This window comes from Carassius carassius, chromosome 8, assembly GCF_963082965.1.
Source record: "Carassius carassius chromosome 8, fCarCar2.1, whole genome shotgun sequence".
NCBI classification, from domain to species: Eukaryota; Metazoa; Chordata; class Actinopteri; order Cypriniformes; family Cyprinidae; genus Carassius; species Carassius carassius.
In genome coordinates this window covers 18,667,239-18,691,584 of record NC_081762.1, presented here as the reverse complement: position 1 = coordinate 18,691,584, position 24,346 = coordinate 18,667,239, and the positions used below count along the sequence as shown (strand labels likewise).

At 38.6% G+C, this 24,346-nt stretch overlaps 1 protein-coding gene across 9 annotated transcripts in view; it reads right to left on the bottom strand.

Annotated features, from left to right (window-relative positions):
- The window catches only part of LOC132145458 (microtubule-actin cross-linking factor 1-like), a 170,047-nt gene that overhangs the window by 62,183 nt on the left and 83,518 nt on the right, over positions 1-24,346 (bottom strand). For all 9 annotated transcript variants that reach the window (XM_059556506.1, XM_059556513.1, XM_059556514.1 and 6 more), the window contains 30 exons: positions 23,556-23,722; positions 23,337-23,449; positions 23,106-23,212; positions 22,864-22,983; positions 22,089-22,184; positions 21,704-21,831; positions 21,526-21,619; positions 21,040-21,194; positions 19,414-19,834; positions 19,123-19,200; positions 18,593-18,754; positions 18,196-18,300; positions 17,480-17,575; positions 17,270-17,395; positions 13,799-13,951; positions 12,104-12,258; positions 9,724-9,850; positions 9,450-9,633; positions 9,199-9,365; positions 7,530-7,708; positions 7,284-7,422; positions 6,430-6,623; positions 6,193-6,352; positions 6,025-6,108; positions 5,792-5,899; positions 5,581-5,679; positions 5,318-5,437; positions 5,096-5,187; positions 4,682-4,817; positions 107-2,951 (listed from right to left, as the gene is read on the bottom strand). In XM_059556506.1, the coding sequence (XP_059412489.1) occupies positions 107-2,951; positions 4,682-4,817; positions 5,096-5,187; positions 5,318-5,437; positions 5,581-5,679; positions 5,792-5,899; positions 6,025-6,108; positions 6,193-6,352; positions 6,430-6,623; positions 7,284-7,422; positions 7,530-7,708; positions 9,199-9,365; positions 9,450-9,633; positions 9,724-9,850; positions 12,104-12,258; positions 13,799-13,951; positions 17,270-17,395; positions 17,480-17,575; positions 18,196-18,300; positions 18,593-18,754; positions 19,123-19,200; positions 19,414-19,834; positions 21,040-21,194; positions 21,526-21,619; positions 21,704-21,831; positions 22,089-22,184; positions 22,864-22,983; positions 23,106-23,212; positions 23,337-23,449; positions 23,556-23,722 (6,910 nt within the window). The remainder of the gene's footprint in view (positions 1-106; positions 2,952-4,681; positions 4,818-5,095; positions 5,188-5,317; positions 5,438-5,580; positions 5,680-5,791; positions 5,900-6,024; positions 6,109-6,192; positions 6,353-6,429; positions 6,624-7,283; positions 7,423-7,529; positions 7,709-9,198; positions 9,366-9,449; positions 9,634-9,723; positions 9,851-12,103; positions 12,259-13,798; positions 13,952-17,269; positions 17,396-17,479; positions 17,576-18,195; positions 18,301-18,592; positions 18,755-19,122; positions 19,201-19,413; positions 19,835-21,039; positions 21,195-21,525; positions 21,620-21,703; positions 21,832-22,088; positions 22,185-22,863; positions 22,984-23,105; positions 23,213-23,336; positions 23,450-23,555; positions 23,723-24,346) is intronic.

Here is a 24,346-nt window from a genome sequence, read left to right as displayed (position 1 = left end):
TCACATTCTCCAGACAAAATCTTCTCTTGCCAAACCTCATGTGAAGGCTCCATAAAAGTTCCTTCTTTGCCTGTCAAGAGTTCCTCTCTTACATCAGCAATTTTACCTTTTAAAATTGTAGATTCATCACATTCTCCTGTTGACAGAACTTTCTCTTGACAAACTACAAGTGAAGGCTCCATAAAAGATTCTTCTGTGCCTGTTAAGGGTGAAAGATCTCCCTCTGCTTTTTCTATCATCTCACCCATACCAGTGATCTTGTAGGCAATTTTACCTTTCATTATCATAGGTTCTTCATATTTTTCTGATGACAGAACTTTCTCATGCCAAACAGCTTCATGTGTAGGCTCTATGAAGGTTATTTCTGTGCCTGTTAAAGCTGCAATATCTTCCTCTGGTCTTTCTTTTGTCTCACCTATGATAGTCTTCTTGCTGACTGTTTCATCTTTTTTAATCTTTGGTTGTCCTGATGAAAGAACTTTCTCTTGTAAGTTCTCTTTATGTAATGGAACTATCAAATCTCTAGCTGTGCCTGTCAATGGGGCAAGATCTTCCTCTGCTCTTTCTACTGTCTCGCCTATATCAGTGTTTGTCCAGGCAATTTTACCCTTTAAAATTATAGATTCATCACATTCTCCTGATGATAGAACTTTCTCTTGCCAAACTGCACGTGAAGGCTCCATAAAAGTTCCTTCTGTGCCTGTCAAGGGGGCAAGATCTTCCTCTGCTCTTTCTACTGTCTCACCTATATCAGTGTTTGTCCAGGCAATTTTACCTTTTAAAAGCTTGGGTTTTTCATGTCTTCCAGGTGACAGAACTTTCTCCTGCAAGTTCTCTTTATGTGAAGGCACTATAAAGTCTTTCTCTGCCAGTTCGATGCATTCACCCACATAAGTGTTATTGCTCTCAATTTCATCTTTTTTAATCTTGGGTTCTTCACATTCTCTTGATGATAGAAATGTATCTTGCCAAACCTCTGCATGTAAAGGATCTATAGAAGTTCGGACAATGCCTGTCAAGCATGCAAGTTCTTCCCCTGCTCCTTCTATAGTCCTACCCATGTCAGTATTTCTGCTGTCAGTGTCATCTTTTTTAATCTTGGGTTCTACATAGTCTCTTGATGACAAAACCTTTTCTTGTTGAATCTGTTCATTTGAAAGCTCTGTAATGTTTGTTTCCGTCAATGGTGCAAGATATTCTGTTCTTTCTACTACCTCTCCTATATCAGTTATCTTGCCTGCAATTTTATCTTTTATCTTGTGTTGTTCATACTCTTCTGATGATAGAACTTTCTTTTGCAAAACGACTTTAGGCAAAGGCTCTTTAAAGGTTCTGTTGGTGATCATCAAGGGTGCGAGTTTTTCCACTGTCATTCCTACAGTCTCTTCCATATATGAGTCCCTGCAGGCAATTTCATGTTGTGAAATTTTGAGTTCTTCATTTTTTTCCTCTTCAATCCCACTCATAGCTTTGCTGTCCAGCATAACTCTAACTTTGTTCGAAATTTTGAATTGGACTGGTCTGGCAAGGTTTGCAGTTTTGACATTTCTACATATTAGTTCTACCAATTCTGGTTCTAGTAAGACTAGGCGTTCTCCTGAGTGAGCATTAATGTAGCTGTGTGTCATCACTTGACTGAGAAGGTGGTTTTGAACCTGCTCTTCTGACCTGCTTTCCTCCATGAAGGGAAAGTCATAATTGATATCTGCATGTGAGGCAAGGGGTGAGGAATAATACGCAGATCCAGAACTTAATCGCTTTATGTATGAGGAACATGACGGAGACACATGGGGAAGGACATCTGGAACCTGGATGTGTTTTAGGATCTCCACTGCCTGTGGCTTAAGTATCTTCTCAGCTTGATGGAGAGGGACCACCTGTCCACTCTCAGGCAGATATACTGCACCAACAGAATGGCGTTTTCTCAAGGCTTTTGCAGCAAGCTCTCTACTGACAACACCCTGCTGAAGTGCCTCACTTACAGGAAGCAGCTCGCCTGATTCTGGCCACATTACTGCCATAAAGGACTGGAGAGATTCCAGTACATGCAAGGCTATGCGAGGAGAGAGAAGGTCTCGTTTTATGGCTTCATCCAACTCTAGACGCTCCCCACTGACAGGATCTATTATTCCTTCTGTTTGTAGCTGTCGTGTCATGAGGGTGCAGGCCAAGTCCTGATCCATCAGGCCATGCAGGACAGCCTCATTAACAGTCAATCTGTGTCCTGAGCGAGGGTCTGAGATACCCCCAGCAAACAACTGAGCCTCCAGAAGTCGAACTGTGACATGCCGATCGATAAGCCCCTCTTGAACAGCTCGGAATATTCCCACCTTTCTGCCAGAGCATAAGCAGACAGTTCCTCCTGGCTTCTGTTTAACTGGAAATAAACGCAGACTCTTCTCCTGGTTGAGAACACATCGCTTTTGAAAGTCAACCAGACTTAGTTTTTCTGCTGTGTTTGGATCAATAAGTTCTCGCCGGTTAAGACAGGATTGTAGCTTTTGACAAAGATCAGGGGATAACAATCCCCTCTCCCTTGCATTATCCATGCTGACTATTTCTCCACTGGAACCAGCCTTCAGGCTTCCAGTGCTTATCTGCAGCTCAAGTATACGGAGCCCCATCAGCTCCTTTATGACACCTTCTTTCACAGCAGTGGCTACAGGTAATTCCTGACCCTCTGCAAATTTTACTGTGTTGACAAGACCAAGGGCAGTCTCTAACTCTTCCAGTGATTGGTAGGTGTGTTGATCAATCAAACCACTGGAAAGACTCTTATCTAATGACAGTTTATCAGGGGAGTCAGGCTGGAATAGACCACCCATGATGACCTGTGCCTCCAACAGTACATGGCAGGTATCTTGATCTATGAGGCCACGCTGTGCTGCCTGGAAAACTGGAAAGGTTTCCATGGTGCCAAGGTCAATTACTCCAGCGACGATCTCTTGGCCCTATGGAAATAAAAAAATCATACATTTTAAAAACGCTTCTTATTTGAATTTGCAGTGTATTTTTATTCACAGTTTAATTTGGAGGGAAAGAGAAAACTGCCCACCACCACAGCTGAAGTAAATTAAATCAGCATAAAAAGCAATCATATTGAAACTAACATTCATGCATTTATTCATTCAAAAATGAACACAAATATCAAGTATCATCTTTAAAAACATTACATTTTGAACATGCAAAAAACATTTGGCAGCACAGCACTGCAATGTGAAAAAAAGCAAAAATGCACAAACTGAACATTTAAACTACACCAAAGAAAAGAGAAAAAGGCCAAAGAAAAGGGAAAAGGGATCTTGAGAATATATTGCTAGGTCAGAAAGAAAGCAACGGTAAGAGAAAGCAAGCACTACTTACCGTGTGAGGTGGTCCTTAGACGCACACACACTGACAGGCCGAGGGTTCGGCGGTTTGAGGCGCGATAGGGTGAGAAGCCGGATGTTAGCGATCTGCATGCCACACTCCAGCTGCCTGATATGCTGCCCGGGACTGACTATCTACATTTTCATACCTCTATTACTGAATTTCATACACTGAGTTTTTCTAATTATTTGTTTTTAGACTTACCTATGAATGTGTGAAGATCTTGGCTGGCATATATGAATTCTTATTACTAGTTCAATTCAATTCAAGTTCAAGTTACTAGTCAACTAAGGATAGTCCTGCATTCTTATTAACACATTTTTTCTTACACCCAATCCTGAGATGTCTTAGATTTTCTCCGTGCAGCTGTTAGTGATTTTGAAGCAAAATGCTCATTAAATTTCACAAAGAATTACAGTATTAAAGACATGGACTGAAAACAGACAATATCACACATACAAACACACAAACAAACATAGCTCTGTGATCTGGACACATCATGCTCAAAGAGTGAGGTGGAGGTTTGCATAGCTGGCTTTTTGCGCTCAGTCTATACCAATCCCTAGGAAAAATATTTTAACGATTGCTTTCTGATGAATCTATCTTGTTTACATCTTTACCTTTTAGCCACTCAAACACAAACATAACATTCTTCACACAGTAACCACTACATAATGGCTGATGTATGTATGGGTGCACAGTTCTACACAATGTTTGTGACCAAATGTGGCAACTAAACAATATGAATGCAATGACAATTATGCCTTTACATTTACATGTTTATATGTGCCTTATTTAAATGAAATGAGCTCAAATGGGCTTCGATGGACACTAAAGTGGCTAAAGAAGCAGTTTCTGATGCAAAAAAAGTCACACTATTCTACTCTAATGAGCCGATGAGTTGCATTTAAGCAGATGTGCTCGATTAATAATGACAATAAAGATGATGTTGGTGACATGATATCAGGCATGTTGTAGAAAATAGGAATGATTTAGATTTCACACCATGCTATTAATTTTTTATAACTGTTAAATAAGAATGTCTGTGAGATGTATAAACATGGTGATGAATGTTAAACCACACGTGACAGGCAACATAAAAAAAGACACAAAAATGATTCACTCACTCTAGCTCACACATACACACTGCTGTAGCAAATCTCTAGCACACTGACGATACTTGACGAAGACAACTATTCAAAGCAATATAATTCAGAAGCATTTCAAGACAGGCTTTTTGCTGTTGAAGCACGCTTTGGCAAGGTTGAACACTTCTGCCACTGTTGACTTTCTCTTGCTCCTCTAACTCTACCTTGCGCTTCTCCTCTTTGGCTAGCTGCTCCTCCAGTTGTTGCAACTGTGCGGCAGAACTGTCACACAGTTGAGTGTAGGTGGCCGTCAGCTCATCCAGCTGGGAGACCACCTGCGCGCGCTCTTCAGGAGACAGCCTACAGATAAATGTGCTTCATTAATAACAATGCATGCGTTTGTGTCTAAGTAAGTGCATACATATTTAACATTTTCATGGATGTAGTGCAGTTGTTCTTAAACTATTGTATACAAAACAACCTCAAGTGGCCTGGGGTTACTGTAAATATTAAGAATTTTTTTTTGTTGATGCAAAATGACCTGGAATAAATGCTTTGACACTGATTGATCTGACTTGGCAGCACTTGGTATGGAGAGTCTGAGAACCACTGTTGAAGGTCGTATAGTGCAAACTCACTTGCTGGCCTGTTTTGACATCAGGAAGACTTGGGTGCTCCTGATAGCTTCAGCAACTTCCTCTTTTTTAGCTGCTAGCTGCTCACTAATAGCCTAGAAGTTAGACAGATACAGTATTTTCAAAGCCACTTAACACAACCAATCTACTCCGTTGACTGATATACTACTGTCTGTTGAGTATTTAAAAATAGGTAATATCTTATAGACAACACTTAATATGTACCTGCTGTGCAGCAAGTGATGGCTCAGCAGATCTGCCAGCACGCTCCTGTACGCCCTTGACCCAGCCAAGCAGCTCTGAGACCTGGTCCACTCGTGCCTGCCTCTCCTCTTCCACCTCTTTCTGTACCACAAAGAGGGAAACATTTTCATTAAGCATACATTTTATGATGAAATCTGATTGTTGTCCTTATTATGCAAATACTTGTGCATGTATACAGTAGGTAAAAAAACTTAAAGTAGGAGGCTTAGAAAACCATAACATACCTCTTCCTCCTCTAGTCGCCGCAGTGCATCACTAATATACTTGACATGTTGTGTTGTCAGTGTAACCAGAGCTGTGTATCGCGTGCGTAAATCCATAAACTAAGACACAGTAGAAAACTTAGATTAAAGCATCTGAAGTCAAGATGCAAACTAATATTTTATAAATATATATTAAATGAATGTCATATGAGCCGGATTTTTCTGCATGTACCTCATGTGTAATGACATCAGATGAAGAGTGCATCCTCCTCCTTTTCACAGGAGACTTTTGGGTTGATTCAACAAAAGCTCTGAACGTCATAAGCTGGAGTTCATAGTCCTTATGCATAACATAGAAGAAAGAAAAGAAAAAAAAATTGTGTAGCAAGTGTTTATGTTTCCATTTCTCCATAATGACTAGCAATAAGCAGTAGCGGACACTAGTCACTTTGACAGAGTGCTTACCTTAACAGCAGCACAGTACTGTTTAGAGTACGTCTGGCATTCATCCAGTTTGACCTGGTTCTGTTCAATCTCAGCCACCAAGGCCTACAGAAGAACAGATACTGAATCAAACACTCATCTGTTTTACAACACGTGGAAGTATTCATCAATATAAGTGTCGCCTCTTACCGTTTGCTGTGCGAGCTGCTCTGACAAAGCTCTGCTGTCCGTCTGCTCGGGTTGTGTGTTCTCCTGTTTTTCGGTGGTCTCCTCTATCCAGCGGATGAGAGAGGAGTGGCCTTCTCTGTACTGCTGCAGCACCGAACCCAGCATCTCCAGATCTGCTTGCCTGTAGGACATTATGATTTATGTTATAATCTGGAATATTACCAAAAATATTGGTAGTTTGACTTTGAAACAACTCACCGTGTCTCCATTTGCCTGTGCACTCCGCTCCACCTCTCTGTGAGCTGTTGTGCTTTCTCTTGGTAGCGGTCCAGTTCTGGGCTGCGGTCAGGGTGCAGCTGGTTGAGCTGGTTTCCGACCTCTCTAGCCTGCTGGACCTCTAAACTCAGACTGTTGAATATGTGATTCTGCTCCTCCAGCTCTGAATGCCATTTCTGCAACAGCGTGACATACAGAGTATGCAATGCAATCAAAAAGTTAACAGTAAATTAGCTTTTCCACTGTCTCTAACAGAAAACAGACTGGAAGTTGTCAATTTTCAGAGCTACGTGGAATGTTGCATCTGTTTTCAGTTTTCAGATCTGATTTGAGCTTTGGGTATATTGAAATTGAACTTTTGCAACTGCACTCACCAATCAGAGTTCAAAACCAAAATAAAAAGAGAATAATCAAGGACTGGTTATGACTGAAGAACTTTAATACAGTTGCTTTAGGAATCCGTTTATAAAGGCCTAGTGTTTTATTTTTTATATTTTTTCATTCAGTTTATTGAATGCTCCTGCTAAATACACCTATTGTACCTGAGAATAAAGCACTATTTGTTTTATTTATATATTATGTGTAGTTGTAATTTGTGTCTTTGTTCTTATTTTTTTAATAAAAAAGACAAATAATGACAAAGATTTGTATCTTTGCCCACTTTGGCCTATCTACTTACTATCTATTAGTTTGGCTGTAATGCTCAGACAACTTGCAAAATAGTAAAACCAACATGACAGAGAATCTTGATATTTCTATAAAAAAATAAATGTTTTCTGATGCAAAAATGATAAGGGGACATCAGAGAACAGTACTGAAGTGTCCGCGTGTCTCACATTTAACTGCTCTCCCAAGGCCTGGATTGCAGCAGTATCAGCAGGGACAATATCCTCTTCACTCAGTCGACTCTCATACTTTTTCACTTGACTTTCTGCAACCTGCAGGCTTCTCATCAACACATCCACCGTCTTCAATCTGACAGATGCAGAGAAACAGACACTCAAATAATGGTTGTCCCTAAGGCTAAACAAGCCTTGATGACTAATTAGAATACATGAATAGAAATAACTTTGTGTACGTACTTTTGCAGATAAACAGAGGAGAGGGAGTTGAGTTTCTCTATGTGCTCTACGGCCAGGTTGAGCTCAGAGCGCAGGACAGGCACACTGGAAGAGGAAGGCTTCTCCTCAAAGAAGCTCACGCAGCGACGAGACACTTCACCCAAATCTGACTGAAGACCTTTCAGATCCTGCTGCAGCTTCTGGGAAACCATTAAAAGATTGGTCCGATTACATTTTTGTTTTCAGACTACTTGAAATTTGAATGTCATTTGCAGCTTTTAGTCCATGTCTGTTAAATTTGAGGTATATCCATTCGGTAATGTAGCTAGTCCTAAAACTTGACAAAATAAACTGTTCATTTTAAAAACTGAAAATTAAACCAATATGCACATTTAAGCCAGTCTTTCTCTTCTAGCAAAAAATGACAAAAGTTTTGATGACTCAACTTGAGTCAAGAGGCGCATTCATAAACAGCCTACTAGTCATGATTAGGGCTGGACAATAATTCAATATCAATATGTATCGTCATATAATTTTCTTCAATAACGGTGATTTGATTTTTAAACACATTTCCGATATATCTATATTCATAAATGTATATATAATGCTTGGAGATAGTATGATTTCTTTTTGGGGGGCTTGGGGTGATTATAGAAATTAATACTTTTATTTAGCAAAAATGCTTTCATTAAAAGTGAGGATAAAGACGTTTATAGTGTTACAAAATATTTCTATTTCAGATAAATGCTGTTATTCCGAACTTTCTATTCATCAAAGAAACCTGATGTTTTAAAAATAATAATAAATTATTATTGAGCAGCAAATCAGCATATTAGAATGATTTCTGAAGGATCATGTGACTGGAGTAATTATCTCAAAAATATATATCTTTGAAATCACTGGAATAAATTAAATTTAGGATCAAATAAATGCTGGCTTGGTGAGTAGAAGTTAATTCTTTAGAAACATTAAAAATTTTACAGTTCAAAAACTTTTGACTGGTAGTGTATGTTAGCCTATAGTTTGAAGTTAAAGATATTAATATTAATAAGGTGAGTCTGAGAAGATTATTTGACAGAGATTTCACATTTTTCAAAGCACTGAATGCTTTGAAGAAGTGATGTCACATTGTTTGTATAAAGGCTAATACAAATAAAAGGTGAACATTAATTTATCTGTGCTGTTTTTGTTTTTCTAAAATATTATATGTTTTTTATGATGTCTGTTGTGTATGTTCTTGGCAGTTTTTATGAGTCTAGTCATGAATCTAGTCATGATATTTGTATTTGTATATATATATATATATATATATATATATATATATATATATATATATATATGTATATGTATATGTATATATATATATATATATATATATATATATATATATATATATATATATATATATATATATATATATATATATATATATAGTATACTATGAACTTATATTAGTGTGACATATTTCAATGACTGAAAGAAAACTGTGATTGTAAAAACAATGAATGAGGTCATTGTTGTTATTGCTAACTAAAACTTTAAAATCATTTTTGTAGAATGTACAGTATTTTCCATAATTGCAGATACTATGGACTGCTTTATTAATGTGCATCAGCTAAAACCTGTTGTGCAGATTGGTTATGGAGGTGATTGACCAGTAGAGGGAGTAAATGTGCTGATCACTCCTCACCTCTTGCTCTGCTATGTGAACTGCATTGTCTGCCACATCTCCTGATATTGTGCTGGGGTGTGGAGTCTGCATGCCATGCATCAGTCTGCTCTCTGCATCCTCCAGATGGGACTTGATGCTCTGCAGCTCGGAGAGGTAAGCGCGAGAGGCCAACTCATCCTTCTCCACTTAAAGACAAAACATAGAAAATAAATTAGCACCATGTCATATGCTTTCATAACAAGTAATTAATACACACAATAACAACTTACCTGTCTCCAAAGAGACCCGCAGTGTTTGGCAATGTTCTCGGCAGTTCTCAGCTTCTCTCTCTAGCTCACGCCGTTCAGTTGGAGTGAAAAGGGAGCTCTCGCGACTGTCCGTAAGGAAGTCAGACAAGTGGGCTTCAAGGTTGTCTAAAGCCTGCTGCCTCTCTGCTGGAGCCTGCAAGCGCATCTAGAGAAACAGAAACATGTTTATGATAAACCTCTGAAAGTGCTGTGATAAGAGAGTATATGGGAAATTGGTGAAACTTGTGTAACTTACTGTGTCCAGACTCCAGGAGGAAATATTTCTTATGTCTTTTTGCAGGTAGTTCCAGGAGACCACACTCTTCATGTTAACATGCAGTTGGTGCCATAAAGACATGACATTCTGGTACATCTGCTCCATTCTATGAGGAGTGAAAAAATCACATTACATAGTTTACAAAGTTGATTATGCAATAAAAAAAGACAATGTAATATAATGTTCAAGTTCAAGTTTGTTTATTTCTAGAGCACATTTACTTCTGGTTTTTAGCCGACCAAAGTGCTGTACAGTAATCACGACAAAATACATACTAACCAGCTACGTCACTATCAGCAATCAAATATAGTGCATTAAAAGTTAGTTCAAGTAAATACACATTAAAAGTAATCACGATAAAATACATAATGTACCAATAACGTCACTGTCAACAATCAATTAAAGTGCATAAAAAGATAAGTTCTAGTAAATTACACATTGAAAGCCACTCCAAACAAATATGTTTTTAGCGCTGTTTTAAACTCTGATAAAGTGGAAGCCATTTTAAGATGAATAGGAAGATTATTCCATAAAGTTGGGCCCACCCTAGCCCACCAAAGCTCTATTTCCCCTCTTTTTCAAGCGGGTTCTAGGAATACGAAGGAGGGATTTGTTTCCTGATCTCAGTTCTCGCTTTGAAGTATATGGGTGGAGTAAATCCGATAAATACGATGGTGCAAGATTATTTAAGGATTTGTAGACTAATAATAAAATTTTATAGTCGATTCTATATTGGACAGGTAACCAGTGAAGGGATCTCAAAAGAGGTGTCACATGATCAAATTTTTTGCCACCTTTCAGAAAGCGTGCTGCTGCATTCTGAACAACTTGTAATCTCGAGATTTGATTCTTGGAAATACCATAATAAAGAGAGTTGCAATGATCTAGCCTGGATGTTATAAAGGCATGAATAGCAACTTCAAGAGAATCATTGGATAGGAAAGATTTAATTTTGGAAAAAGAGCGTAGATGAAAGAAACTAGAGCCCACTACCGAGGCAATTTGCCTATCAAATTGTAAGTTGTTATCTATTATCACACCTAAATTCCGAACCTTTGCTGAGATAGTGAAATTTAAAAGATCAAGGTTAGGTAAATAATTCCTTCTTTGCTCGGTAGGGCAGAAAACAATAGCTTCCGATTTATCTGAGTTCAAAAAAAGAAAAGTTTTTGAGAGCCATGCCTTTACATCGTTCAAACACGCTGATAAGTTACTAACAGCATTCTCATTACCGCTGGTCAAAGGCAGATCAATTTGCATGTCATCAGCGTAACAATGGAAGGCTACATTATGTTTCCTGAAAATGGATCCCAAGGGAAGTAAATATAAAGAAAACAGAGTGGGTGCAAGAACAGATCCTTGTGGTAAGCCACAGGATAGCTTGCGTAATGATGAAGTAAAATGTCCAATTTTAACAGAAAAAGTTCTGTTTGTTAGGAAAGATTTAAACCAGTTTAACACTACCCCGCCTAACCCCACATAGGACTCCAGTCGGGAGATGAGAATTCCATGATCAACAGTATCAAAAGCTGAGGACAAGTCCAGCATAATTAAAATGACAGAAGCTCCTGAATCAGTAATCATTAAGATGTCATTTAAGACTCTAATAAGGGCCGTTTCAGTACTATGTAATGATTTGAAGCCAAATACAAATACAATACAAAATGTATGCAATTTTTTGTTCTTGATAATTGGTGTTTGTGTTGTAGTGCACAATTCATCTTTCTAAATAAATAAAATAATAAAAACAAAACTGTATTTTCGTAAGAAAATTTAAGTTGTGTTTGCCCCAGTTTTATTTTAATATTGTGGACGTACAACTGTTTTTTTTATTAACATTTTGAATGAGCTTTTATTATTATATTCTCAGTTTTCATTTTAAATTTAAAGCAATTAGTAATTTTTTTATGTGCTTTTGTCTTGTTTCATTTGTTTTATATTTCTATTTAGCTTTATTTTGAGTAATTTTAGAACTGTACTTCAACCTACATTTATTTTATAATTTTTTTTTTTCATTTTAAATATTCAACTTATGTTTTTCATTTAATATTTTTATTTTATTTCAGCCTTATTTCCATTAATGAATTTTTTTAAAATAGTTTTTATTTTGGCTAACAATAACAGCCGTTCAAAATTCGCCACTAAAAAGGTAGAAGCTGGTTCTTAGTGCATTCTGGGTGGCTACTTATTGGGCCAAAGTGAAAACATTTTATGTGTGTAATCCGTCTCCATAGCATAAACATAGTATTAAATTGTTTCAGTTGAAAATATACCACACTACTGAAGACCTCTTCCTACCTGTACATGAGATCCTTATTAACGTGTTTGTAAGGAAGCTGTGAGGTTCAGTGTGCTGTACCTGCTGGCAGTGTCAATGGCCTCCTGATTAGGAGGAGGAATGGTGAAACACACAGATGGGACCATGGCCTCATTTCCTGTAGGACTGATGACCTTCCACTTAGTCCTCTGAGAGTTATCCTCCAGTACACACTCCTCTCCTTTGCTGATCGTGATCTGAGAAAGAGAAAAAGATGGAGAGACAGAAATAGATGGAGAAAACATAACAGGTAAGGGAGAGAGGATTTGAAAAACTGAGCTGACGGTCAATGTTGATTAAAAAGTAAAGGGATTCAAAATATTAACCAAAAGATGAGGAATAAAATGATAATGCTAATGGCCTTCATATGAGCTGAAATACGTGAAATATGAATTTTAATGGAATAATGCCTTACTGCTCTAACATATCTTTACAACCGACCTGGCAATTTTTTTTAAAACCACTCATCTTTTTCATTTTAATATCAGTTGCTTTTTCAGCCTAATTTTGCCCAGGCTAACATGAAAGCTAAAGGCCATCAATAACCCTCAAGGCAACATAAAACGAAAAGCCGGTGATTTAAGCATATTAAAATCAAATAAATATTAGAGCACTTTCTAGTGTCTCACCTCAACTCTCACCCTATCCCTTGCACACAGAGAACATTACGCATCTCAATACATCACATAATGGTAAAAAATTTAACTAACAGAGGGTTACCACCTGCAGGTGACTGATAAATCAAATATCATTAAAATGACATCACAAGTCAACATGCTCCCACCATGGAAAATAAATGATTTATTGGGCTGGAAAAGCACCAAATTCACAATAGATATGTGCTATTTCACATTAACAATGTACAGGACGCCTGAGATAAAGCAGGGGTCCCTTGTGTGCAGGACCAGGCCAGAGAGCAAAGGTCAGAAGAGGAGGACGGTCGGCAATAGTACCTGAGAGTTGGCCTTGCCCAGCCCCGCAGACACACATAAAGAGGAAGGGAAAAGGAGGGGAACAGAGAGAGAAAGATGGGTATCAATGGAGGGAAAAAGGAAAAGGAGGAAAAGTGGGGGAGGGCAGAGAAAAGTGGGGTGGGACGGGGATAGGGAGGGAGAAAAAGATTACTTTTGGGCATTTAGCAGACCTCGTCTGACTGAGACAATATGATCAGGAAAAGAAACAGGGCCACAGCTGGGAAAGTGAATGAGCGTTTATGAGTATTCTGCATTCAAATGAATATTCAGTAAACGAAAGCATCTCATTTCATCATTTAAACAGAGTATGTGATGCTTGAATAAAGAGCGTCATATATTCAGATTGGCAGATTAGATATGCTATAGCATGTCTGTTCATCACTCATGATATACCACACCTCCACTTTTCCAGAATTCTTTGCTAACAGCTAAATAGGCAAACATAGGTCAGACCTTCTGGATATATTTTAGTAAATGGCAGCTTTTCCCATTATACTTGCCTTCACAGCTCCTGGGCGGTTTATGACTAAATATGTGTGGACAGACTCTGGCTAGTGATGTAAAAGCTAAAATACTTTTTGTTCAGGTGGGGTAGGAGTGGGCTACAAACGTAAAACTCTGAAAAACTGAATTAGGATCACTTTCATTTCCCAAATGTGATCTTAGCTCAGTTCTTAAGAGCAAAAAGATCAATGCAGGGTTGAGATGTGGTAAATCAAGGCAAAGCAAATTGTGATGGTGAGATATCTGGAGCATGTTATACCTCTATTTGTCGGTAGTCACAGATGGTACGAATTGGCGTGGTGGTGCCCAGGTTACTATCTGCACTACTTGGACGGAGCTGGACTACAGACTTGGCTCGGCCTACAAGGCTGGCCACTGTGCTGCGGTATTCAATCAATTGTTCTTTCTCCTCCTGAAAAATAAAACATATAAGAAAGTCAATCAAGCAGCAAAACAGATAACAGCACTAAAATATGAAGAGTAACTTAATGTTGCACTATAAGTGCACATAATTAATTTTTTCAGTCAGAACAAATATTGTTCCATAAACTCTTTATTCAATAAATATTTATATGCATTAATCAGAATATTTTCTTATTAAATGCATTAATACTCATTTTTCCTTGCCCTGTGTTAAACAAACTCAACGCAAATGTGCTTTCATGATGATAAATATTTGTTTTCTTTCACTTTAATAGATTAATGACTTTTGAAATAGCTTTAGGAAAATGAAAGGCCGTCATTAGTTCTGACTTTGGGAAGCAGACGCCGACAGGAAGAGCTAATAACATTTCACTCGCTGCAGGAATTTAACATCTGACATTTAATTTGACTGCATATCAGCATGTGGTTAAAATTCATCAAAACCGCAGAGGATTTTTCAGAGCTACAAAGAAGGTGAAATTATGGAAAACATGCCAAATCTCAAATGTTACTTGGCATACCAAAATTTTTTTTGAGACATCAAATGTTTAAAGGGGTCATATGAAGCGATTTAAATTTTTCCTTTCTCTTTGGAGTGTTACAAGCTCTTGGTGTATAAAAAAGATCTGTCTCAAATCCAATGAGATATTCTTTATCAAACTTAAGACTGCCACGCCCCCCAAAACGGCTCATTCAAACACGCCCCCACATGTCTACGTCACTATGTGGAAATATTTGCGTAATGACGCCCAAATGTTCACGCAAGGAAAGAAGGCGTAGTTTCAGTAACCGCAGTTAGTGTTGAAGCAGCCGTGTCAGGGAGATGCTGTGTGTATCTAGGTGAAAGCAAAAGCACTTTATTTGGTCTTCCGAAAGTAGATGCATTTAGGAATCTTTAAGATTAACGTTACTTACAACAGAACAGCAACGCATTTTATGGGCAACCGTTTTGTGAACTTAGGAGAGGATGTAATTCTGACTTTGCTACAACAGTCTGGAGTTTCAGAATCAGCTACTGTAAGTACCCGTATTTTTTGGACTATAAGTCACACCTAAGTATAAGTCGCATTAGTCCAAAAATACGTCATGACGAGGAAAAAACATATAGAAGTCGCACTGGACTATAAGTCACATTTATTTAGAACCAAGAACCAAGAGCTGTATGCTGCTCAGTGCTCCTGTAGCTTACCCCTGAAAACATTAACTGAAAACTGTTAAATGAAATATTAGCTTAATTTATTTAACAAAATCCAAGACCAAGAACAGATATAGGTAATCTGGAAAGGCAAGTTATTCAGCTAACGGTACACTATAGTACACAGAACAATAGGCTGAATAGGTGCCCGGTGTTCTGTAGATTTGTCCTATGCTGTCAGATTTTCCTACCTCCCATTAAAACAGTGGGTAGTACAATTCGACAACGAAAAATGCTGCTGTAAAGTTATGGTTTATTAACTTCTACATCTACCACAACCCTAAACCTACCCTTACAGTACTGCAAATACAGTAATTATGTGTTATATTTGCGGTTGTAGCTAGAAGGGATGCAGCTACAGGAAACCAACAATAAATATTATTTTCTACCAATTAGATTGCGTTTTTATTAAAGTCTACACCTACCCCAACCCTAAACCTACTCTTACAGTAATGCAGATACATTAAATATCGTTGTTTAGCATGAGAAAAAGGACACGATATTGATGCGCGCATGCGCAGTAAACCCGGGTAGGAAAATCTGATGGGTAGGATAAAATGTCAGGACACCTGGTATGTTAATATAACACATTAACAGTTGCAGGAGCACTGAGCAGCATAGAGCGCCCTCTCGCGGCTGTAGACTGTAATGTTTTCTCTTGGTTCATTTCTCTTGGTTCATGTCAAATTAATTTTGATAAATAAGTCGCACCTGACTATAAGTCGCAGGACCAACCAAACTATGAAAAGAAGTGCGACTTATAGTCCGGAAAATACGGTATGTACTATTTTAGCATAATCAGAATTCTTATTCAGTAAATAAAAATAGAATCCTTAATACAGGTGCTGGTCATATAATTAGAATATCATCAAAAAGTTGACTTATTTCACTAACTCCGTTCAAAAAGGGCAACTTGTATATTATATTCATTCATTACACACAGACAGATATATTTCAAATGTTTATTTCTTTTCATTTTAAGGTCAGGCGAGTTTGCTGGCCAATTAAGAACAGGGATACCATGGTCCTTAAACCAGGTACTGGTAGCTTTGGCAAGTCCTGTTAGAAAATGAAATCTGCATCTCCATAAAGTTGGTCAGCAGCAGGTAGCATGAAGTGTTCTAAAACTTCCTGGTATATGGCTGCGTTGACCTTGGACCTCAGAAAACACAGTGGACCAACACCAGCAGATGACATGGCACCGCAAACCATCACTGACTGTGGAAACTTTACACTGCACCTCAAGCAATGTGGATTGTGTGCCTCTCCTCTCTTCCTCCAGACTCTGGGACCCTGATTTCCAAAGGAAATGCAAAATTTACTTTCATCACAGAACATAACTTTGGACCACTCAGCAGCAGTCCAGTCCTTTGTGAAGCGAGACGCTTCTGACGCTGTCGGTTGTTCAAGAGTGGCTTGACACAATGAATGCGACAGCTGAAACCCATGTCTTGCATACGTCTGTGCGTAGTGGTTCTTGAAGCACTGACTCCAGCTGCAGTCCACTCTCTGTGAATCTCCCCCACATTTTTGGAATGGGTTTTGTTTCACAATCCTCTCCAAGGTGCGGTTATCACTATTACTTGTACACTTTCTTCTACCACATCTTTTCCTTCCCTTCGCCTCTCTATTAATGTGCTTGGACACAGAGCTCTGTAAACAGCCAGCCTCTTTTGCAATGACCTTTTGTGTCTTGCCCTCCTTGTGCAAGGTGTCAATGGTCGTCTTTTGGACAACTGTCCAGTCAGCATTCTTCTCCATGATTGTGTAACCTACAGAACTAGACTGAGAGACCATTTAAAGGCTTTGCAGGTGTTTTGAGTTAATTAGCTGATTAGAGTGTGGCACCAGGTGTCTTAATATTGAACCTTTTCACAATATTTTAATTTTCTGAGATACTGAATTTGGGATTTTCCTTAGTTTTCAGTTATAATCATCAAAATTAAAAGAAATATACATTTGAAATATATCAGTCTGTGTGTAATGAATTAATATAATATACAAATTTCACTTTTTGAATGGAATTAGTGAAATAAACTTTGATGATATCCTAATTATATGACCAGCACCTGTATATGTTTAAAGCTGTTTTTATAAATAAGAAAGACCCACCATGGAGTCCTGCAGCAGGTCTTCCAGTCTACCGAGTCTACTGTTCTTATCACAGGTGTACTGTCTCTTAATGGTGTCTTGTAGTTGACGCAGATAGCTTTCACAGTCCCGTGCATCACTCGTAAACTATAAAACAAAAACATGTCATTAAAACCCTGTGTTACAAATGTAATTCTGAATGCTATTCCATTGAAAAGCTTGACTCAGTACCTGGAAGTAGGCAGTGTTGTCCTTGAGATGCTGCTCCACACATATGCAGAGCTCTTTGATCCACTGCCACTGCGTCTGCAGGGCAGCACTGTAAGCCTGTGATCAGAGGGTCAACAGGTCACGACTGTGTTCCAAATCTGATATCAAACTATGTTTTTACACTGGTACAAAAAAAGATTTTTGCTCACATCTGAAACATTGTAATTTGTTGCACACATATTGCACACAAAAATCTGCATAAGATACGATTATTTTTTAATCCTATCTGGAGTATTTCAATTGGATAAATATCCAATTTTTCTCTCTCTCTCTCTCATTAATTCATTGGAAATAATTTAAATAAATATCACCTTGGCGCTACTTTATTTAAAAAAATAATTCTACCTCTTCAAGCTGTGGATAAAATAACAAATGAAAATTATTGTTATTTTCCAGTCTGTATCTGTTCAATCAGATTTTGTGCTGCAAAAGATTACAGCTGTTGTCCATGCTGGTAAATAATAATGGCCAATTATTATTATTTATTAATAATAATGGCTTTTTTTTAGGGAATGATTGTAAAAACAGATATTGGATACCAGTTCTGTCTGAAGTTAATGTAAACATGCTTTTCAAAAAAATTGGATATGGTCAAAAGATCATTATGATTTGCAGTGTAAATGCAGCCTATTTATAGGTCAATGAGTGTAGATTGTTCATATTGGTCAACAGCTCACCTCCACTGTTTGCTTGGCTGGGTGGTTCTCTTGACACAGGTGATCAGCTGTCTCCTGGAGAGAGCGCATCACTTCCTGTTTTACCTCCAGCTCTGACCTCATCTCCTAAGAGAAAGTAAGGAGAATTTGAGATATTGCTCAAAACCAAAACAACGTAATGTTCAACTGTAACAACATCAAATGTCATCTGATTTGTTAATGCATTTTATTGATCTTATTCCATTCTCATTCCACTCCAATCCATTCCAAAATCCAATAAACAACCAATGCACAGAACCATGTACTGCTCTACATTTCTTGTTTTTTGATAATCTCGTTTGTATGTCAAAAAGGCAAAAACCATCTCTATATCAGTAAAGGAACATGCAGTGGCCAGAGGTAGTATGATGAGTCTTACAGCATATTGCTCTCTTTTGGCAGCCATGTTGGTGTTGCTGTCACTCCAGTCGAAGGCCAGCTCCTCCTCCTCCCTCTCATTGAGCCAGATCAGCTCCTCAGTGCAGTGGGACACAAAAGTTCGAAGGCTCTCTAGGCAACGCAGTCGCCTTGATGAATGTTCCTGCGACAATACAAAACAACATACATAACATTGGCCATATGACACGGGCACCGCTCAGTCTGATGATTTTCGCGAGATCAGCCAAGCACCCTCACAGGTCTTTTGAACAATTGCAGGTTTTTCATGGAAAACTGATTCGGTTAAATTTAGGAGACGTGTGTGGGTGTGGATTTATTGTCAAGAGCAGGTGTTTTACAGCACTCTTATGCACGTCACACTCAAGCATTCAGTATTCTGCTTTTGTAAGGACGCACTCTGTCACACCCTGATGAGATTAGAGAACAGTAATATCCATAATGCACTCTATAATGAACTCAAATACACTCACATATGCCTGCTTATCATAATGTTAAAGCAGAAATACTCACCAGCAGTTTGCAATACTGGTTCTCCAGCTTGGATAGAGTCTCAGAGTAACTGCTACGTAAATTAGGCGAGACCCTTGACTGGGGGAGAGAGAAGATCACTAAATAAATGACTGCTTATGCAAAAGCGTGCAGTATTGTTCCTGGAGTCTATTCACACAAGACCCTGCATACAACCATTCATGAGCTTTACTCAGGCCTACTGTAAATATTTTTTTTTCACAGTCACAAATTGTATTGAATTGCTGAGACTACATCAGAACTTGAGTGAGAGGTGTGTGACAGTTCATGTACCTCATAGTTTCGAGCCTCTTTGAGGCTATTCAGAAGATCTTCCACTGCCGTGTGAATGATGTGGTGCTCTTGCAGGTGCTGTTCTACAGAGGGTAGATCAGAACCCCACTCGGCTCGCAGCAGCAGGTCCTGCGTCTCTTCCACCCACCCCAGCAGCTCGTAGATGAAGCGCAGACTGCCTTCATCTTCAGATGATGACATGGCTACCAGGTCTGTACGAGACATCGGCCGTCTGAGCAGGGACGCCGCAGCACCCACTGCTCCCAGAAGCGTCTGTGCTCCCAGTGTAGCCAGACCTCCTGAGGAACCCTTCTGACCCGCATGCTCTCCCAGCAGACCCCCTGTGGAGAAATGACCCTTCCTGTACACACTGGCACACTGCAGGCGCAAAGAGACCAGCTCCTCCTGCAAACAGGACACCCTACAAGAGAGAAAAAACTAATCCTGAAAAACATGTATTGCGGTTTCCACAAAAAAATATTAAGCAGCAACTGTTTTCAACATAATAATTAGAAATTTTTAGCACTAAATCTGCCAATTAGAATCATTTCTGAAGAATATGACACTGAAGACAATGGTTGCTGAAAATTCAGGAATAAATTTACAGGAATAAATTAGATGAATCAAATCGTAATAATAGTTCACAATGTTTTTAATGTATTTTTGTTTATTTAAATACAACCTTGGTCAACACAGGGAGGTCTTTCAAAAATAAATATAAAGTCGAACTAAAAATTATTCAGACAACATATATAATTTCTTTATTTATTTTTTATTTTTTTACTAGTGGGTGCAGGACACTATTTATGTGAGGATAGCAAAATAAAGTCAACTGTGACAAATTATACCAGAAGATTCTTCATGCAGTGGAGTTAAAATTTCTAACATTTATAAAAAACTGTGATCAAAAATTATTCAGACACTTTGACCTGACTTTGAGGCCAAAGTCCAGCAAGGCGATAATTGTGCTTGTGTCCCCATTGGTTGCTCTCACGGAGGATCAGGTTAAGGCGGCAACAAAACTCGCTCTATGGTTTTTTTTCGCTGCATACCTGTGTTTACAGTGAAAGTGTGAGGCGGCTGAGCCGGCGCATAACACACGTCATTACCAAACGTTATGTGATTGGCTTACGGGTAACCAATGATTTTAAAACTTCAGACAAGCGCCTCCCCATGTGAAAGTAGACGCTTGTCAATTATGCCCTTCCAGATTCTGTCTACAAAGCAAAGCGAAGTAGCAGAGGTTGGTATTACCAGGCTACCTTTTTACACCTCAGACTTAGCAAAGTTAAGCATTGCTTGGCAACTGGTTGACCTAAATTGGTATTATCTAATTGTGTTATTAATTTAACAGCTCATAGCTATTCAACTTAATTCATTACATTCCTTTCTATCGAAATTATCTGACATTATCCAGATGAATTTGTACTGACACAGTTTAACTGAGTCATATTTTATTAACATTTTCTAAACCATAGCAAATAAACTGTGATAATGTGAGAAATGATATATGTTTGGAAATGTTGTATAAAAAAATATTACAGGCCCAAACATTTCAAATGGAAATGCACTCATTTTCATTCTCGCCTCTAATTCCACTCTGTGGCCTGTTTTTCTCACTCTTACCTGAAAGCCAGTTGCTCCACTTGATAGTACTTCTCATCTCGGAGGACCTGCAGGTCAAGATGAAGCTGTCTGACTAAAGCCTCACAGTCCTGCAGATACATCCCCAATTCATTCTCACACCGCACCGGCTGCCCGTTCTCTAGCTGAGACATGTCCTGAGAAAACACAATGAGGCACAAAACATTTCTGAATGATAAATATTCAAGCAAGATTTATATTAAGGTCCAATTCTTGCCATTAACAAACCATTAACTACTTTAACCTCAAACTCCAAATTTGTAGTTGTTAAGTTTAAATATTGGGTAGGATTAGGGATGTAGAATATGTGCTTTATATAAACAGCCAATATGATAATAATAGGCACGTAGTACTAATCAATTCATGTTTATTTCAATACTGAAATCAAAATATTTAATTCTAATTAAAACTGATCATTGTGTGCTATTTAGCCTAGTAGTTAACATCATACTCTACTCCCATACTTACAGCCTGCAAAGTGTTCTTCGCCAGCGTGAGTTTCTCCTCGCAATCTACTGCCATGTTCTGGATCTTATTGGCTTTCTGTAGCAGTAGCTCCAACCTAAGAACAACACACATCAAAAAATCCTTTCAAACAGCTATTCTAAATGCAGCAATCATCTCTTCTAGACGTGGACTCACTAACCTCTCCACAGCAGGCCTCATTGCTTTCTCTCTGTCCAACATCTCCAGGATCAGTTTTCCCCATTCCTCCTCCAGATCATTAGGGTGTAGCCCTTGAGGCAGCTTAATGCGCCCAAACTCTATCCAAGCCTAAACAACAACCACAGACATCAATCATTTTAACATGAAAAGAAGCTTTCCTAGTGTTTCTGAGTGTGTGCATGTGTGTTCCCTTTATATTGTCAGTCTTCCACCTCTCCCACATGGCAGTGTTGCACTCTACATTAGCCTGAATCTGTTCACTGTGCCTCTTGTGAACAGTGTCACCTGCATTTAGCTGTAGAATCCAGGTCAGCCTCAATCTCTCTCTGTCTTTCTCTTTTTATCTTCGTAACAGTCTATCTCACCTCCAAAAGCTTGTAAAGGTGCTCGATGTGGCTCTTCTCTCTCTCCTGCGCAGGGATCTCGGTTTCTTTGAAGTGGACATATTCATTGTAAAGTGCCTGGGGAAGACACCATTATTGGTAAACAGCCAAGTAAAGGACACATCAAATTGTAAATAGCAAATTAAGGCATCACAGGTTTGTTCCAGACACAATGGATGTTTGAGTGAATACGCTGCCTTGTAAGAGACTTCTTTTTAGCCAAATTGTAGCAATCCTAGAATGCATAAAAATAAATAATGATGTATTTTAAATAAACATTTTATTCAGTACCGAAAAGTATTGGATGATTTAACATCAAACTCTACTGTAATCATGTAGATTGTTCCAAATCAGTCACCAAAGCTGTATTTATTTGTTCAAAAATATAATAAAAACAGTAATTTTGTAAAAATACGAATAGAGTTTGAAATACTCCAGTCTTCAGTGTGACATGATCCTTCAGAAATCATTCTAACATGTTTATTTAGTGTTTAAGAAACATTTCTTTATATTAGCCATGTTGAAAACATTTGCACTGCTTAATATTTATGCAGAAACCATGCTAAATATTTTTTCTCAGAATTATTTGATGAACATAAAGAACAATCTCTTGTAACATTATAAATGGCATCTTTGATCTAAATGTGTTCTTGCCAAATGAAAACATTAATTTATTGTTGACCCAGAGTTAAACCCTTCCCTTCTTCGTGAAATCCAGTTCTCCTCTCTCAGCTTCTCCTTCCCTCTTGTTTCTTACCTTGAGTTCCACAGGATTGTGGGGGAAGCTCCTGTTGGCCATGAGGGCCGTGTGTTGCCTGGTCCACTGCAGCAGAGAAGAGAAGCCAGATTGGTACTCTGTCCATCGCTGGTCAACCTCCTGAACAACAGAAACCGTATGAGAGAAAACAAGGAACGAGAATGAAAGGCAAATTACATTAAGTACATTAGAGAAAGAAGGTACAGCTTGAAGAGAGTGAGTGCACTGTGAAGTGAACATACATGAGCTGCAATGCCTTCTCCACCCTCTGGGATCTTGGGGAAAGCATCGTAGATGGAGGAGACATATGTGATGACAGATTTCTCATCTGGCGACGGCACATCAACATCTGATGTAGAGAGAGAATAAAAAGTCTGAGCGAATGATAATCTAAGACAAATGGATTTTTGCACATAATACTTCCTATATGTAGAATGGATGAAAACTAAAGACTGATACGACACCAATGTTACCTTCAGCATCTAGAAGTCGCGTTACACCTAACGACTCCGCAATCTCAAAGGCCTGCTCCAGGTTCTCACGGTTACTCTGTTGCGCAACCACTTCCATGTCAATCAGGTCTGGCCTAAAAATCATAATGCCATGAGATCATGAGGGTTACATACCTTAATGTTTGTCTGTATATTTAAACTGAGAATTCATTATGCTTTAATGTGTGTTTGTGTGTGAACCTGTATCTGTGCAGAAGAGCGTTGAACAAGCGTCCATTGCTCCAGCTGGAGGAGAAATTGGCACAACGGAGACCGGGGTAGCCCTCTGTTGCCTGTTGACTCCATAGTAGCAGCTTCTCTTTCGCCGTGAGGTCACCTGACTCACCGCTCACATAGATCTCAGAAATCTGTTGAATAGAAAGAGCTTATATTGTACCTAAACTTCATGGTTTTTGTATGTAAAGGGGGAACTGACGTCATACTTCCACTAAAAAAATTGAGCATTGCTAGTTTGCAAATATATATTTTTAGGGGTAGCCTCTGTAGGTCACAGCTAGGCCATGGACCTTTCACTTATCTTTTTCCTCTACGTTCACTTACTCTTCCTCTTGACAAAGGGAGTCAGTATCTGCAGTATCTGTCTGTGCCAGGCTCTAATCTGTATTCCTTTGTCATTCCTCTCATATGCTGCTCTTCACATCCCTGCCTGCTTCTTTTCTTGCCTAGCTAGCGAAGAACACTTTAAATTCTGGCATGAATGCAGACAGTTTTAAGAGTATAGACAGACATAAGAGCAAATAAATCTTCACAAAATCAATGCAGGCCAAGATTAGCGTGAGCAAATTTGGTTACATACAGAAACAGAACAGTAAGTGTCCTAGCCTGAGCCTCTTACTCTAAATATGATTAGAAGGTGAAGTCAGACAGATTTCTAATGCTAGTCCAATCATCCAGGCTCTGAGCCATAAAAATGCACCTAAACATTGCCTCTTCTTACATGTTTTCCTGACAAGAACACTTGAGTCAAATCA